The sequence below is a fragment of the Sarcophilus harrisii genome, chromosome 1 (assembly GCF_902635505.1).
Source record: "Sarcophilus harrisii chromosome 1, mSarHar1.11, whole genome shotgun sequence".
Taxonomy (NCBI): Eukaryota; Metazoa; Chordata; class Mammalia; order Dasyuromorphia; family Dasyuridae; genus Sarcophilus; species Sarcophilus harrisii.
In genome coordinates this window covers 270,522,798-270,536,725 of record NC_045426.1, presented here as the reverse complement: position 1 = coordinate 270,536,725, position 13,928 = coordinate 270,522,798, and the positions used below count along the sequence as shown (strand labels likewise).

The 13,928-nt window shown below is 32.9% G+C and overlaps 2 protein-coding genes across 9 annotated transcripts in view; one reads left to right on the top strand and one right to left on the bottom strand.

Moving 5' to 3' along the window:
- METTL9 (methyltransferase like 9) overlaps window positions 1–13,928 on the top strand; it is a 74,184-nt gene that overhangs the window by 58,893 nt on the left and 1,363 nt on the right. The gene's annotated exons all lie outside the window — the stretch shown is intronic.
- Window positions 748–13,243, bottom strand: IGSF6 (immunoglobulin superfamily member 6). Of its 4 annotated transcripts, XR_004230118.1 has the most exons (7): window positions 13,116–13,239; window positions 11,230–11,592; window positions 7,803–7,909; window positions 7,015–7,068; window positions 6,663–6,740; window positions 4,629–4,930; window positions 748–2,984 (listed from the first exon to the last, which is right to left on the bottom strand). XR_004230118.1 is itself a non-coding variant. In XM_012542776.3 (6 exons), the coding sequence occupies exons 1-6, from the start codon at window positions 13,192–13,194 to the stop codon at window positions 4,871–4,873; spliced, it is 741 nt and encodes a 246-aa protein (XP_012398230.1). In that variant the 5' UTR covers window positions 13,195–13,239; the 3' UTR covers window positions 4,596–4,870. The 4 variants fall into 4 exon arrangements, 3 of the variants coding, with proteins under 3 accessions (XP_012398230.1, XP_012398232.1, XP_012398231.1); XM_012542776.3 differs by lacking the exon at window positions 748–2,984 and having other exon boundaries at window positions 4,596–4,930; XM_012542778.3 differs by lacking the exon at window positions 748–2,984 and having other exon boundaries at window positions 4,800–4,930; window positions 6,663–6,737; window positions 13,116–13,243.

Below are 13,928 nucleotides of genomic sequence, written 5' to 3'. Positions count from 1 at the left end.
CTCTCTTCCCCCCTCACCAGTTTCTTACCAACCTGGGTTGTACACTTACCTGAACAATTTCAAACTTTTTTTCAGCTAGCTTATCTCCTGGGCCAAATTAATCTTCCATTTTTGCTAGCCCACTTCTGTTTTTGCTTTCTTTGAGTGTCTCTTTGGGAGTTTTTCCAATAGAAACGGGAGTTTTTGAGCTGAGTCCAAAGACTATGGGGGAATTCTTTGGAGGGCGTCTGCCCAAGGATTTGGTAAGGGAGAAACCCCTCACAAACAGGAAATACCCTGGAATGAGCCTCCGAACTGTGTGGGACAGTGGCCCTTCCCCAAATTAAAATCAGAGACTCTCAAAGTAAAAAAGGATTATTATGATCTCCTTGGGAGGAGTTAGGAGGAGGGCAACTCCTAATAGAGAAGGTATTTTGTAGAAGAGTATGCAAAGCACAAATTGCAAAGCATAAAATTAAATCGACCCGAAGGTGCCCCTCTCTCCCTTTTCTTCCATCCTCTGGAGATCCAGGCCTACACTCTAAACAGAGAATTCTGTCTCAGAAACAAAACTCTTAATTTAAATTTCCTTGGAGAACTATTATACAAGCAGATATTCTTGGATGAGAGAATTCTGTTACTTGAATTCCTAAAGCCATTATCATCTTTAAAAGAAGTACTTAACTGCTATTTAAAAGGTGTGTGTGTGGGGGGGGGGGGACAGGAGGGGAGACGTTCATCCAAGACAATCGGAACACCTGTAGCTTTTTAGCTATAGCTCAATTTATTATTGCAGAGTTTCAAGTCACAATTAGGGTATAGTTTAAGGCCACATTCCTATGAGATGCCTTCACTCAGTTTATCCCATTCACTTGTAATGCTGGGTTGTTGGATCAGTTGACACATTTTGACTAAAAATGTTATTAAACTTAAGAAAGAGGTCTTTTGTTTTTGAGTTTCGTAGTTCTTTATCTGGAAAAATACTTGTTATTATGTTAAAAATAGTAACAGAAAGATTTATCATTGTTTCAGTCCCATTCATTAAACATTTGAACTTAGTGGTTCCACATCTGATGAATTTTCATTAGATTTTTTTTTTTTTTTTTAGTACATGTTAGAAAAGCTCATCAAACAGTAGAGGTAGTAATTAGGATTTTTAGATTTAAATTTAAATTTCTTAGAGCTATAAAGGGACTTATAGATTAATCATTTAACATATCAGGAAGCAGAATTGAAATGACTAGCTCAAAGTCACATGAAGGAGCTGACTGGAACCCAAGGTTCTTCCAGGTCAATATTCTTTTTTTTATATTATATGCAAGTTCCTTGAGGAACTTTTTTTGTCTTTGTATCCTCATCATCTGGTGCATTGCATGGCACAGAGTAGGCACTTAATAAATGCATGTTGGTTAATAACACATTTCCTCTCATGTTTCCTGACATTTTGAGCATTTGAATGTTATTAGGTGCTCTACATGTTGGTGCAGCTAGGAATTCTTCCTTATTCATTTGTCTTCCCCTTTGTTTCCCCTGCTTACTCATTTCCAGTGTTATTTCTATTTTTTATGTCATGAGTACTAATTGGTGAAATAGCCAAATTCACATAGATATGTGTAAATTCCAAATGAATTTATTTCAGATAGATTCATTAGGACTCCTAAGATTTTCAAAAAGAGAAAAATGTTTGCAGGTGATATCCAGCTTGGACTTTATACATGAATGGCAATAGATACTCCTTTTCCTTTCCTCTTAATTGCTACTGGCTTCCTGGCATCCCTTGTTCCCCAAAGCTCTTGTCTCCATTCCTCTTTTTCCCTCTCTCCCTCCCTCCAGAACTTTACTGTCTCACAACCAATGTAGGAGAAAAGAGTGCATAGAGGAGAGAGGATGCTGCTATGCTTACAGACACTCTGCTATTGCTCCTTCCATTCTCTCCCTCTTTCCCCCTCTCCCCCTCCCCAGCTTGGTCTCATTAGGAACAAGATTTTATGAAGGGGAATGAGAAGGGAAGAGCGGGTTGGGGGAGATGATTTCCTCATCCTCACACAGGGTCCCTACTAAAGCCTGAGCTGGGAGCCTGAGGTCCCCAGGGCTCGAAGGAAAGGGGAGTTTTTACTTAGGTCTTTGGCATCTCAGGGTGGAAACTGAATAGAAACATTATATATGGGGGCTGAGTTCTAGAGCATTATTTGTAATATACTTCAGGGATGTTAAAGGATAAGCAGGCTTTCATTGCTGGCCTGGAAGCCTATTCAGTCGAGTAATCCACAAGCATTTATTAAGTGGCTCCTATGTCCCAGGCTTTGTGCTCGTTGCTGGGAATGCAGAGACAAAGATGAAATATCCCTCTCCTTAAGGAGTTTGCATTATCTCTGGGGAGACATTATAGACAAATATAAACATACAAGAACAAATCGAAGGTGCTTTTTATGAGGGAGGGAAAGGTGATTGAGAAAGACTTTATATATATGCCTCAGCTAAGTTTTTTGTTTTGTAAGCAAGACAATTGGGGTTAAGTGACTTGTGCAAGGTTCACACATCTAGTAAGGGTTCCATGTCTGAGGGGAGGTCTGAACTGGGGTTCTCCTGACCCATGCACTGGTACTCTATCCATTGTGCCGCAGCTGAGTCTTGGGGGTGAAGCTGAGCAGGGAATGCATTCCAGGTAAAAAACCAAGGGAGTGTTACAGATTCAGGAAATGGAAGATCTCGTGAGGAGCTGAGAAGGCCTGCTTGGCTGTCTGAGCAATGTTGGAGAGCACATACATACTGTATGAGGTTAGGAGAGTAGTCTAGGACCAGGGTATGAAGTCTTTAAGTGCCAAAGCAAAATATTTACGTGCCAAAATATTTAAAAGATGTTAAGAGTCTCTAGGGAGTCACAAAAGTTTCTCTGTAGGAATGTGATCTATGAAGGCGAATTTGGAGAGAGGGGACAGACTAAAGGCAAAGAGACAAATTAGGACCATCTCCACCAATAGTAGTGGTACTAGTAGTGTTGGCTTCTGTTGGGGAAAAAAAAACATAAGATTAAGAAGACAGTTTTGTAGCTGAGATTTTCATATTCTAAATCAAGTGCCATTTTACTATAGAACTTAAGTCTTCTAATCAACATGTGAATAAAGAGAAAACATAATAACTTCTAGAAAGGTATATTGTAAAATAAATGAACTTGGCTTCCTTTTTTGCTCAGCGAGCTTGTGCTATGTTAATAAATCTTCTTTAACTTGTTTAAATAGATGTGATATTGTTCTCCCACACTATTAAGTTTAGATTTCCACCAGAATTCACAGTATTTTAAAGTTGCATATGACAGGATATCAGTTTATGAATAAACAAGGGGGAAAATTAACTTAGTTCAAAAGAAACATTCAAAGAAAGTACATAGTAAATTTTTCATTGGAATTCATTTTAAATAATGAGGGCTCAATTCTTGCAAAGCTTTTGTGTTTCTAAAAGATAATTCTTTGTAAACTGAAATAACATTCAAAGGAAAAACCTCACTATTCATTACTGAAATGCTCATTAATACAATAAATATTTTTCTTGCCTTTTCTGATTTTTAAACCTACTAATGGTAAGCAGGTATAATCTCTTTCTGTTATGGTATGATGCTATGGTGACACCTAGAGTTGAAGAAGACAAGTCACAGGGTTTTTATTCCAAGAGGAGCTTTTAGAACTCTATTGTAGTCATTTAAATGCTGTAGACACAGCATTGGAATGTGTGATCCTATATTCTACTCTGTTGCAAAATTCATGGAAGGTGGTGCGTGTTGGCTTGATAAATGAATAAATTCTACACTATTACCCTACTGCTGTATTATGCAAAATGATGGGTTTTACTTAAAGTGATGCTATGTAGAAAAAGCTAATCTATATGTGTGGAATTGCTTTTTTTCAAGATATATTTTATTAACTCAGATCTTAGTGCCAGAAACTTTGTTTCGTTTTGCCTCAATAGAGACAAAACTTAGTATGTGCCTACCATAGCTATATGGAGAGATGATTTCAATTCTGGCTCAGGTGAGCCCTCCTTAGGAATTACAGTAGGTACAGGGTAGGTAGAAGGACATTTGAGCCTATGATTTCATTGATATAGAGCAGGGGTCCTCAAACTTTTTAAATAGGAGGCCAGTTCACTGTCCCTCAGACTGTTGGAGGGCCGGACTGTAGTAAAAATAAAAACTTTGTTTTGTGGGCATTTCTTTAAATAAAGAAACTTCATAGCCCTGGGTGAGGGGGATAATCGTCCTCAGCTGCCGCATCTGGCCCTCAGGCGTAGTTTGAGAACCCCTGGACTATAGACAATGCAAATTAGCAACTTTCTGTGCCTACCTGAGGCACATAGAAATCAACTAATGCCATACTCACAGTTGAACTAATATGTATGAATCAAAGTTAGAATTTGAAATTGAGTTTTCCAAAATGGTTGGATCAGTTCACAAATATACCAATAGCTTATTAGTATTCCAATTTTCCCACATCCTCTCCAATATTCATCATTTGTCTTTTCTGTTATTTTAGCCAATGTGATACATGTAAGGTGGTATCTCAGAATTATTTTCATTTGCATTTCTCTAATCAAAAGTGATTTAGAGCATTTTTATATGATTTTAGATAACTTTGATTTCTTTGTCTAAAACCTACCTGTTTCATATCCTTTGATCGTTTACAATTGGAGAATGCCTTGTATTTTTATCAGTTTGACTTGGTTTTCTCTATATTTAAAAAAAAGATACCTTTATTGGAGACACTTGCTATAAAAATTGTTTTCCAGCTTTCTGATTTCTTTCTAATTTTAGTTGCATTGGTTTTGTTTGTGTAAAACCTCTTTAATATCTGGTAATGTTCTCTATCTCTTGTTTGGTAATAAATTCTTCCTTTTTTTCTTATGATTTTTCAAAGTTGGAATGTGCTCTTCTGTTTTCATAGATGTAGTCATCTCTCTCCTAAATAAAAAAAGACGTATTTACGTTGATAATAATCATCACTTGCTGTTGTTAGGCAGTGTCTTATTATTGCTAATATTGGGAAATGACAAATAATCTTTCCAGCAGCACTGGAGAGGTACAAAAGGGAAAATGTGGTTTTTTTCTTTACTAGAATAAGAAATAGAAGCAGAAACATTTTTAACTTGTTCGGATGTCCTTGTCAAACTGGAATGACAGAAATCCTAATTTCTAATTGTATCCTGCTTTTTCCCTTCCTTAATACAATCTTTAGTAAGAAAAGATTATGAAAGCATCTTTTTTTAAATGATGGTTTACATTTGTTTTATCATCGAACATTGAAATATCTTGCTTTTTTCTGGTACTCTAATATAGAGAGGAATAAATTCATGTATCAATTGACATTAATAGCACAACAATCTTTTCTGTTTTATAACTATGGAATTTTTTTACTGCATCTTAAAATAGCATTTTGTGATGAGACAGGGTCTGGGTCTTGACCCTTAAAAGAGCAAAGGTCAAGGATATATAAGTAAAGAAGTAAGTTATCATTTAAATTAAAATATCACTGGGATAATAATTTATAATATTACATTCATGGAAAAATTAATTCTTTAATATCTATCATATCAGTTTTAAAGTTGTACCTTGTTTGAAAGGTTTGCTTCTATGGTATTCTAAGAATTGTTAAAAATTTATAAGGATTTGGTACTTAAATTGCCTGTTTTGTTTTGTTTTTTTTAACTAGTTTGACTTTCTTTCCCCTTGATTGAAAAACTACTTTCCTAGTTGCGTTTATCCAGTTCCTTTCTTATGTGAATCTGTTGCTATGTTCTAGGAATTTTTTTTTGTTTTCCATTTTACATATATGCTACACTTTGACATGTGATTCCTTCCCTTCTGACCCTAACAGTTTATTTCTTTATCTAAAAGAAGTTATTTCTCATTTTCCTCTTTGGAAATAAAGCAGGATTCAATAAAACTACTAGCAAGCACCTCCTTTTTGCTTTTGCATTCCATAGATTTACTTGATCTTATTTTATTTATGAGAATTTATTATTAAAAACTTAAAAAGAATATCCATTAAAAGTTACACATGATAAACCTTGTTCTGTCATATTCCCTTTGATTTGTGAATGAAGAGATCTTTAAACATCTGAATTTTTGTTTTCTAATTTGGTGCCTATCAAAGCAAAATTCTTTGCCCTATGAGGGCACACATTTTAAAATAGTACTCTTTACAATTATTAACCCAAAGGGTTGTATGTTTTTAAAAAATTTCTTTCTAATTAGGCTTTCCCAATGAGGACAGTATTATGGGATTAGCATGAAAAATGAATCTTAGGTTGTTTGTAGTAGTATACAATAATATAGTAATAATACATTCAGAAAAAGTAATTATCATTAATTTAGTGAATATTTATTGAGTATTTATTATGTGCAGTGCACTTTTCAGGGTGATGTAGGAAATGTTTAAAAAAAAAAGTAAGACATAATCCTAGACCTTTTTGGAATTTGAGGTCTAATGTACAAAATAGTTGTTTGTTGTAAAGATTCTTAATCCAGTGATCCCATAAATGTTTATTCCTATGTAATATTATTTAATACATGAGAAAATTAATTCATGTTTTTCAGATTCCTGTTTTAATCTTTTTTAAAGAAAGCATGGCCATTTAGTGTAAACTTTCAGTTTTTCACAAAAAAAGCATTATAAGTTTGATATAGTACATACTTCTTGTTTTGTTTCCACATATCTCCTATGATATAGTTCTTGCGCAATTTCTTGAAAAATACGTCGAGCACTCCTCTTCTAGAAAGAAAGGTGAAGAAAGTTATTCTCTCTTTTGTAGCTTGTTAGGTCACAGAAATATAGTATTACCCATACTTCCTCCTTCCCCAAGAACTTAACTTTTATTGTGTAATTTCTATATATACATGATATGAAAGTTATGGCTAAAAGTCTTTTTGTCTAGTGACAATAAAGATAATGTCTGAATACTTATTTTAAAATATGTTGTATTTGAACTCATTCTTTGCAGTCATACTTTTTAAAATGTTGTATAAGTATTAAGTATATTTCGTACCTTCTGTGATGCTTTATCACTTCCTCTTTTATTTGGTGGTTCCAATTTTAACTGCTAAGAAAGGAGAATATTTATAAACAAATTATATATTCTAAAGAATTATGAGAATTACCTTTTGCTCTGGCAGAAAGTTTCTTAATTTTGTGAATTAAAAAAACTAAAAAGATGCATCTATATTGTAATATAATTGATTTCCTTTGTGATCTTATTTATTTTATATATTTAAAAGCATTTGGTTGAGAAGGGATTTACAGATTACTAGAGATGTCCATGACACAAAAAGTTAAGAATCCTTGACCTAGTATGAGATCCAAGTTTTCCCATAACATTCAACATATTTAGTTAATAAAACAAAAATAGATGTTCTCATCATTTTCTGAAATGTACACATAAATATTTTAAATCATTAATAAAATAAATTGAACAGGTCAGGTTGATATTAATGATAAGATTAACTCCAATGAAATGTGTAATGAATACATAGAAGAGATGTTAGAACCAAGTACTTTGGGCTTAATTAAATGTTTCAAGTTACGTTTTAATTTTTTCATCAACACTATCTCTTTAGTAGACTTACTAGGACAGTGATATGTGTTTATGTTCTTCAGTTAAAATCATGTACTTAGGAAATTATTGTAAAAGTGGATTATATGTAGGTTATTAGGAGGTGCTCTGAGATTTAAAAAGATTCTTATAAATACATTTCATTAATATTTAGCATTAATATACTTTGTCATTAAAAGTTAAAAGGAAATTCAAAGGAAACAAAATAATTAAGTTTGACTTACTTTGGAGATGATTATGAAGATCACACTTAGAATAGCAATATAAAAAGATAGCAGGGCTAAGAAGGCTATTAGGATATTCTCTCCTTCGTGGCTGAGAAGCTTTTCGTCTTTATTAATAACAAAAACAAAAACAGCTATAATCACTGTTAGGATTTTTTTTTAATATATATAAAACTAGAAACCAAGCATAACTTAACTTACATGCTAGAGGGGGAATTTATTCTGCTTGAACATTTAATAAGGTCTTTTGCCTCACTGGACACCCAAACATAGAAAGATACTATATAATCTCTTTAGACTTCTGACGTGAAATTAAATTTGCTTGAAAAATTCAGAATTTTCAAAATTTAGAGTAATCATTTATTTAAATGATTTTTTAAAAAAAATAAATGTTATATAAAGAATTTAAAAAAACATTGAATATTTCACAAATAGGTATTTAAAACTGATTTGTTGCTCATAAGTAATTTTTTAAAAATAACATTTATAAGGCATATTTTTTACAAAACTTATACTTCACAACAATCCCGAAAAGTAGATAGTCCAAATAACTATTATCTTCCCCATTTTGTATTCAGTGACACAGACTATACATGACTTTTCTATAGTCACTAATATTAATAAATGACAGGTCACAACTTGACCAAAGTCCAAGACTTTTTCTACAATACTCAAGGAGACATTCAGTCTCGCATGTTTGGTTTTACACTTTTGTCATATGTGTGTTTTAAATAATATTTCAAGAATTTAGGATTTTGTTCCATGTTTCCTCTGCCTATGCCTAGTCTTTCTGTGATGTGGAAGAGTTTAAATTTATGCCATTAAAATTCTATTTATGGAATCAAAACAACTTTGTTAAATGAAGGTATTGACATGTAAAATCTGGATATTGGCCCAATATTGTGTTGTTTGTAGCAACAAATGTTTCAGATTTTCATTTCTATTCTCCAAAAATAATTCCTTTTTTAGATGAGATAATCTACTTACTACTTTTCTTGTGGATATTGTGCTAAAATGTAGCTGTTTGCATATGTAACTGAATGGTTGGACTCTGCAAGAGAGGATAAAAGTAAATAAGAGTTTTTAGACTCTTTCTGCACATGGCTCAGAAGACTGGCATTTCACAAAAATGTGCCAGTTACTTTTCTTAGTGAAATTCTGAAAGTAATAATATAGCCTGTTTCACATACTATATATTTGCTCCTTTCAAGAAAAAAGGGTCCTTAAGCAACAAAATAAGCAGGCTAAGTCAATGACAAGAAGCCTTTAAAGTAGAAATCTGAATTTAAGTTTTTGAAGCACATACAAATTACATGTCTGGCCAGGAAAAGCAAGCAAGGTGGAAAGCTCCCCGTTTCTGTTTTCCAAGAAGTACTTTTCTCTGTGTGTAGTTTAATGTCTCTTTAAAAGCTTATTCTCTTCTTGTAAGCAAGTATTAATAGAAAGATAGCACAACAGATAGTGAAGCACACAAACTTGATTTGACAAATTGACAAACAAATTGATTTTACTTTTGTCATCTCTTATGTGTGGTTTAAATAGTACTTTAAAAATCTAGGATTTCATACATACTACTTCTTCTGCCATGCAGATCATAGTGTCACCTAGTGCCTTGGGGAAGGGGAAGAAACATTAAAAAAAAAAAATTTATGTATTTTTAGGGGAAAAAATCATTTCCATAACATAACATAATAATAATAATAATAAAAGGTGATTGTACATGAAATTTCAAATCTATTATGTATAAGTGTATTAAAATTATCATGTAAAATTTTCTCTTGATAATAGAGTTCATGAATTGCTGTGGTCAAAAATATTCATGAGCCTGTAACTACCCTATTAATTCATTTCTTTGAACTTATCTAGACTGATTCAGAAATGATAGACATATATTCCAACAGTGGGACTTTCTGACTTTTTAATGAGGAGCTTAGTGACATTTCCATGCCCTCTGAGGGTAGATTTTATCCACCTTTGTGGGTTCCAGTTGAGACTTGGGTCATTTCCCAACACTTTAGTAAAGGACAATATACATCAAATAAAACGATAAAGGGGTCTTTTCTAGAAATCCTTTATATAAAGTGTGATCAAGGGAAATTGGGGAAGGAATTTTCCCCATTTTTTTGCTCCATCAGAACACAAAAGCCTAGACAAAGAAGAAACTTCTTCCCTGGATTGAAATTAACTCATTAAAAATGTTATTATCAGGATCCCATTAGTAAACCACAAATAATTTAATGTCTAGTTTATAGTTAAGAAATATTTTTATGAGCTTGTTGATTTTTAAATGGGTAGAAAATTTTTTTGACTATATGACTTGATATTTTCAACACCATTGTCCATTTAACAAGAGGGTTCGATGAAAATAGGGAAGTAGTCAGCATTTTCTAGTCCACTTGTGGATTGCTAAAATTAAGAAGATGGCCTTGCTGTTTTCCTTGTGCAAGTACAGAAAGGGCCAGAGAAATTCCGAAATTCAGGTTTGATAATCTACAATGTTCAAAGTTATTTGGTATGGGAGAGTGAGATATCAAGAAAAGGCTGATTACTGACTTAGTAAGTTTCCCTTCTTATATTACTGGACTGAAGTGGTTTGCAGGAGATCTGGATTCTCAGCCTTAACTAGTAGGTCTCAAACCTTCACATTCTAGAAAGGCATCTAGTACTTAGTCAGGTACTGGACTTTATGTCTCTTGTCCAAAGTCCAGCCTTCGTTGGAGAAGGTTGTCACTGGTTATAAAGTGATGATTTTTTCAGCACCAAGCAACCTTCAGAAGTCATCAACTAAGTTATATTAGCATTACTATCTACATCGGTGTAAGAAGTGCCCATAAAGTGATCCATAAAGTATTAAAATATTATATTTTTATTTCTGACAATGATAACAGTAATTTTTACATAGTGCTTAAAGATTTGCCAAATGTTTTCTATACACCAACTTGATAAGGCTAGTAGTACTGTTAGTAAGAATTACCTTGCTTTTTTTTAATGAGAAAACTGAATCTGAGAGTTTCAATGACTTGGTCTGTGATCACAGTTAAACAACAACAACAATACTTGAAGCAAAATTTGAACCCAGAATTCCTGAGTCCCATGTCCCTCACCCTTTTCACTGCTATCTCACCGCCTTTGTTTTAACATGTTGGAGTCATTGTAATATTAAGATGATGGTAGAAGGCTTTGGTCAGATTTAACTAGTAAAATTTATAAACGCCTACTAAAAATATATAAAATTTAGTTTTCAGAGGGAGTGATAGGGAAAGGCAGAAAACAAATGGAGACGGTGAAGAACTAGTATATCAAATTTAGCTAGTATCATATTTAGCCTATATTATTAGCAGCAAGTTTAAATAATTTTCATTAATTTTTAGATGTTAAACAGAATGGGAAAGGTTGGCATTTTGAAGTAAAATAATAAATGACTTACTTCTTACCACCAGTGTTGTTCCTGGTCCAGTTTGCTTAGATTTTGGTTCAATTGAATCTGAAAATGCTATTCCACAGAAGTAAATTGCGCTGTCACTTACATCTACTTCGTTGAGAGTAAGAAAAACTTGATGAGGAATCTGTGATTTAGTTGTAAATTTGCCTGCCTCATCTAGGCATTGATCTTTTGGACATAAACGTTCGGGTTGGTTTTCAGCTTTTTGGCGAAACCACAGAACTTCAGGCTGGGATGTAGAGCAGTTGGTAGCAGAGAAATTACATGGTATAGTAATAATCTTATAAGTATAGTCAATTTCTAGAAGGGAAGGCTGTGCTATCTGAACAATACATGTTTGGGTAGAGCCTGTTGAAAAGAAGAAAAAAAAATAAGAAAATTTAGATTTGTTATTGTTTTTCCTCTCTCCCCATCTTAATGAGATTTCAGATTTTCTTCTGATATTGAGAACTCTCTGTTTAGAATAATTCCTCTTTTCTTCTTAATTCTCCCAGTCATAGTTACACTTTCCTATGTCATTTAAGATAACTCATATTTACATAATGCTTTACCAAATCACTTTAATGCTGCAAGAGCTCTGAGGCAAAGCAGATCTCCATTTTATAGCTGAAGAAACTGAGACCATTTTATACTTTACCAGTCACACACAATATACTGGAGCTTCTCATTCACTCTCTCCCCCTCTTCCTTCCCTTCTCCTTTCTCCTCCCTCTCCCTTACCTCTCCCTCTTTCTTTTTTTCTCTTCTTCTCCTCTTCTCTTTCCTCTCCTCCCCCACCCTGTCATCTTTTTTTCCTTCAGTAAAATAGCAGATGGTACAAATTATACATTTTACAACTCTAGAATTTAAGGGGACCATTCCCTTTTACTGAAAGAAAAACTTGGGAGAAAAAAGAAAATAAATTTCAATGGTTTTTTAATCTCACATTAAACATGTTAAGCAATACATTAACAAAAAGGGAAGTTTAGCTAAACTGTTACTTCACAATCTGTTCACATGAGAGTCACATACAAGTATAACTTTTTTTTTTCCATTTAAATTAGCATTTTCATTGTTAAATGTTAAGTTTTTAAAGAAAAAAAAAACTGGTATCCAACATGAAATTTTGTGGCAAATATTTCTTTCCTATTTAAAAAAAGAGATTTAAAATTATTCCCTAATATAATATAATCCGTTTTTTAAAACATATTTTATATGTTAACTTTTCTACAGTGTAAATCATTGCAGAAACATTTCTAACCGCTGAAATAAATCTCCATTCTACTCACAAAGATGGGGGAGTACTTATTTTCAAAAATAAGATTGAGAAAAAACTAATTTTTCAAAAGTAGTTTTTCCTTCCCTCTCTTTGTGAGTAGATTTGAGATTTATTTCGACCATTAGAAGTGGGTTTTCTGCATTAATTTACAATGGAGAAAAATTGACATAAAATTTGAATTTATAGGAAATAATTTTAAATTACAAGCCTCCTTTAAATTTAAAATACTTGATTTACCTAATTTGACTTTGTATACACAATTCTCAGGAACATATCTTGAGCATATTTACTAAGTTCTTGCTGTGTATAAAACAAAACAAAAGCTTGATTAGTGGCTAATTATGGTTACTACTACAAGTTAAATTAAAATTATGCTTCTGGTCCCTTGGTTAGTTAAATATTCCTATTTCAAATTGAGGGGGGAAAATAGAAATATAAAACTCACTCAACTATTTTTTTTTAACTATCTCTAGTAAAAATTGCTATTGTCATACTTTAGACAATTTCCATTATGTTATACATTTTAAAATTAACATGTAGGTCCTTAAAACCTTAAAATATCAAAAGGAAGAAACAATGGTTTTATTAAAGGGGGAGGGGGGGAGAAGCTTACCAATGTATAGTAGGATCAGGTTGAATTCCAGAGTGATAAGGGTGATAACTCTGTTTGGGGTTGCCATCTTGTTGAACATGTATTTGAAAATGAAAGGAGGAGCTATGGAGAGGAACTATAACGAGGAACTATAATCAGGAAATTTTTTAAAAATTGCATCAGCTGCCTTTGCAGCCACAGAATTTCATCCTGATTCACAGTAGAAATTTTAGTGTGTAATTTCCACTTATTAAATGATATTTTTCGTGATGTCACATATCTTTTGTTAAGGGATTTTGACCTAATTTTGGTTAAATATGAAGGAAAATCAAGTATTCAATCAATACTTAGATGTATTCATTCAGCACTATGCTAGACATGGTGAGTTGATAGAATATAGAAACCTGATTGGTCATTTTCCATTGAGTTAGACTTCTGATGTCAACTTCCAGCTTAGAATCTATGATCCTTTCCTTACAACATAGTTGTGTTTCAGACCATATGTAAGATTTGCTGTACTGCAAAATAACGTTTTGGCCATGTATACTTATTGTGTATCTAATTTATATTTTAATATATTTAACATCTACTGGTCATCCTGCCATCTAGGGGAGGGGGGGCGGGTAAGAGGTAAAAAATTGGAACAAGAGGTTTGGCAATTGTTAATGCTGTAAAGTTACCCATGCATATATCCTATAAATAAAAGGCTATTAAATTTAAAAAATAAAAATAAAAAAAGATTTGCTGTACTGGGTCATGCTCATGATCCTAAACAGTATTGTTTTCTTATGAGCATCTAGGGATGTTTTGATAATGATTGGATTTTCTTCTAGG

What these genes read in the sequence shown, in the direction of transcription:
- IGSF6 (XM_012542776.3), bottom strand. Translation starts at nt 13,194, where the DNA reads ATGTTCAACAAGATGGCAACCCCAAACAGAGTTATCACCCTTATCACT. An exon ending in TCTTCATAATCATCTCCAAA is followed by an intron (nt 7,069 to 7,802) that starts GTAAGTCAAACT and finishes CTCCTTTCTTAG; the next exon opens with CAGTTAAAATTGGAACCACC. An exon ending in GTGATAAAGCATCACAGAAG is followed by an intron (nt 6,741 to 7,014) that starts GTACGAAATATA and finishes CTTTCTTTCTAG; the next exon opens with AAGAGGAGTGCTCGACGTAT.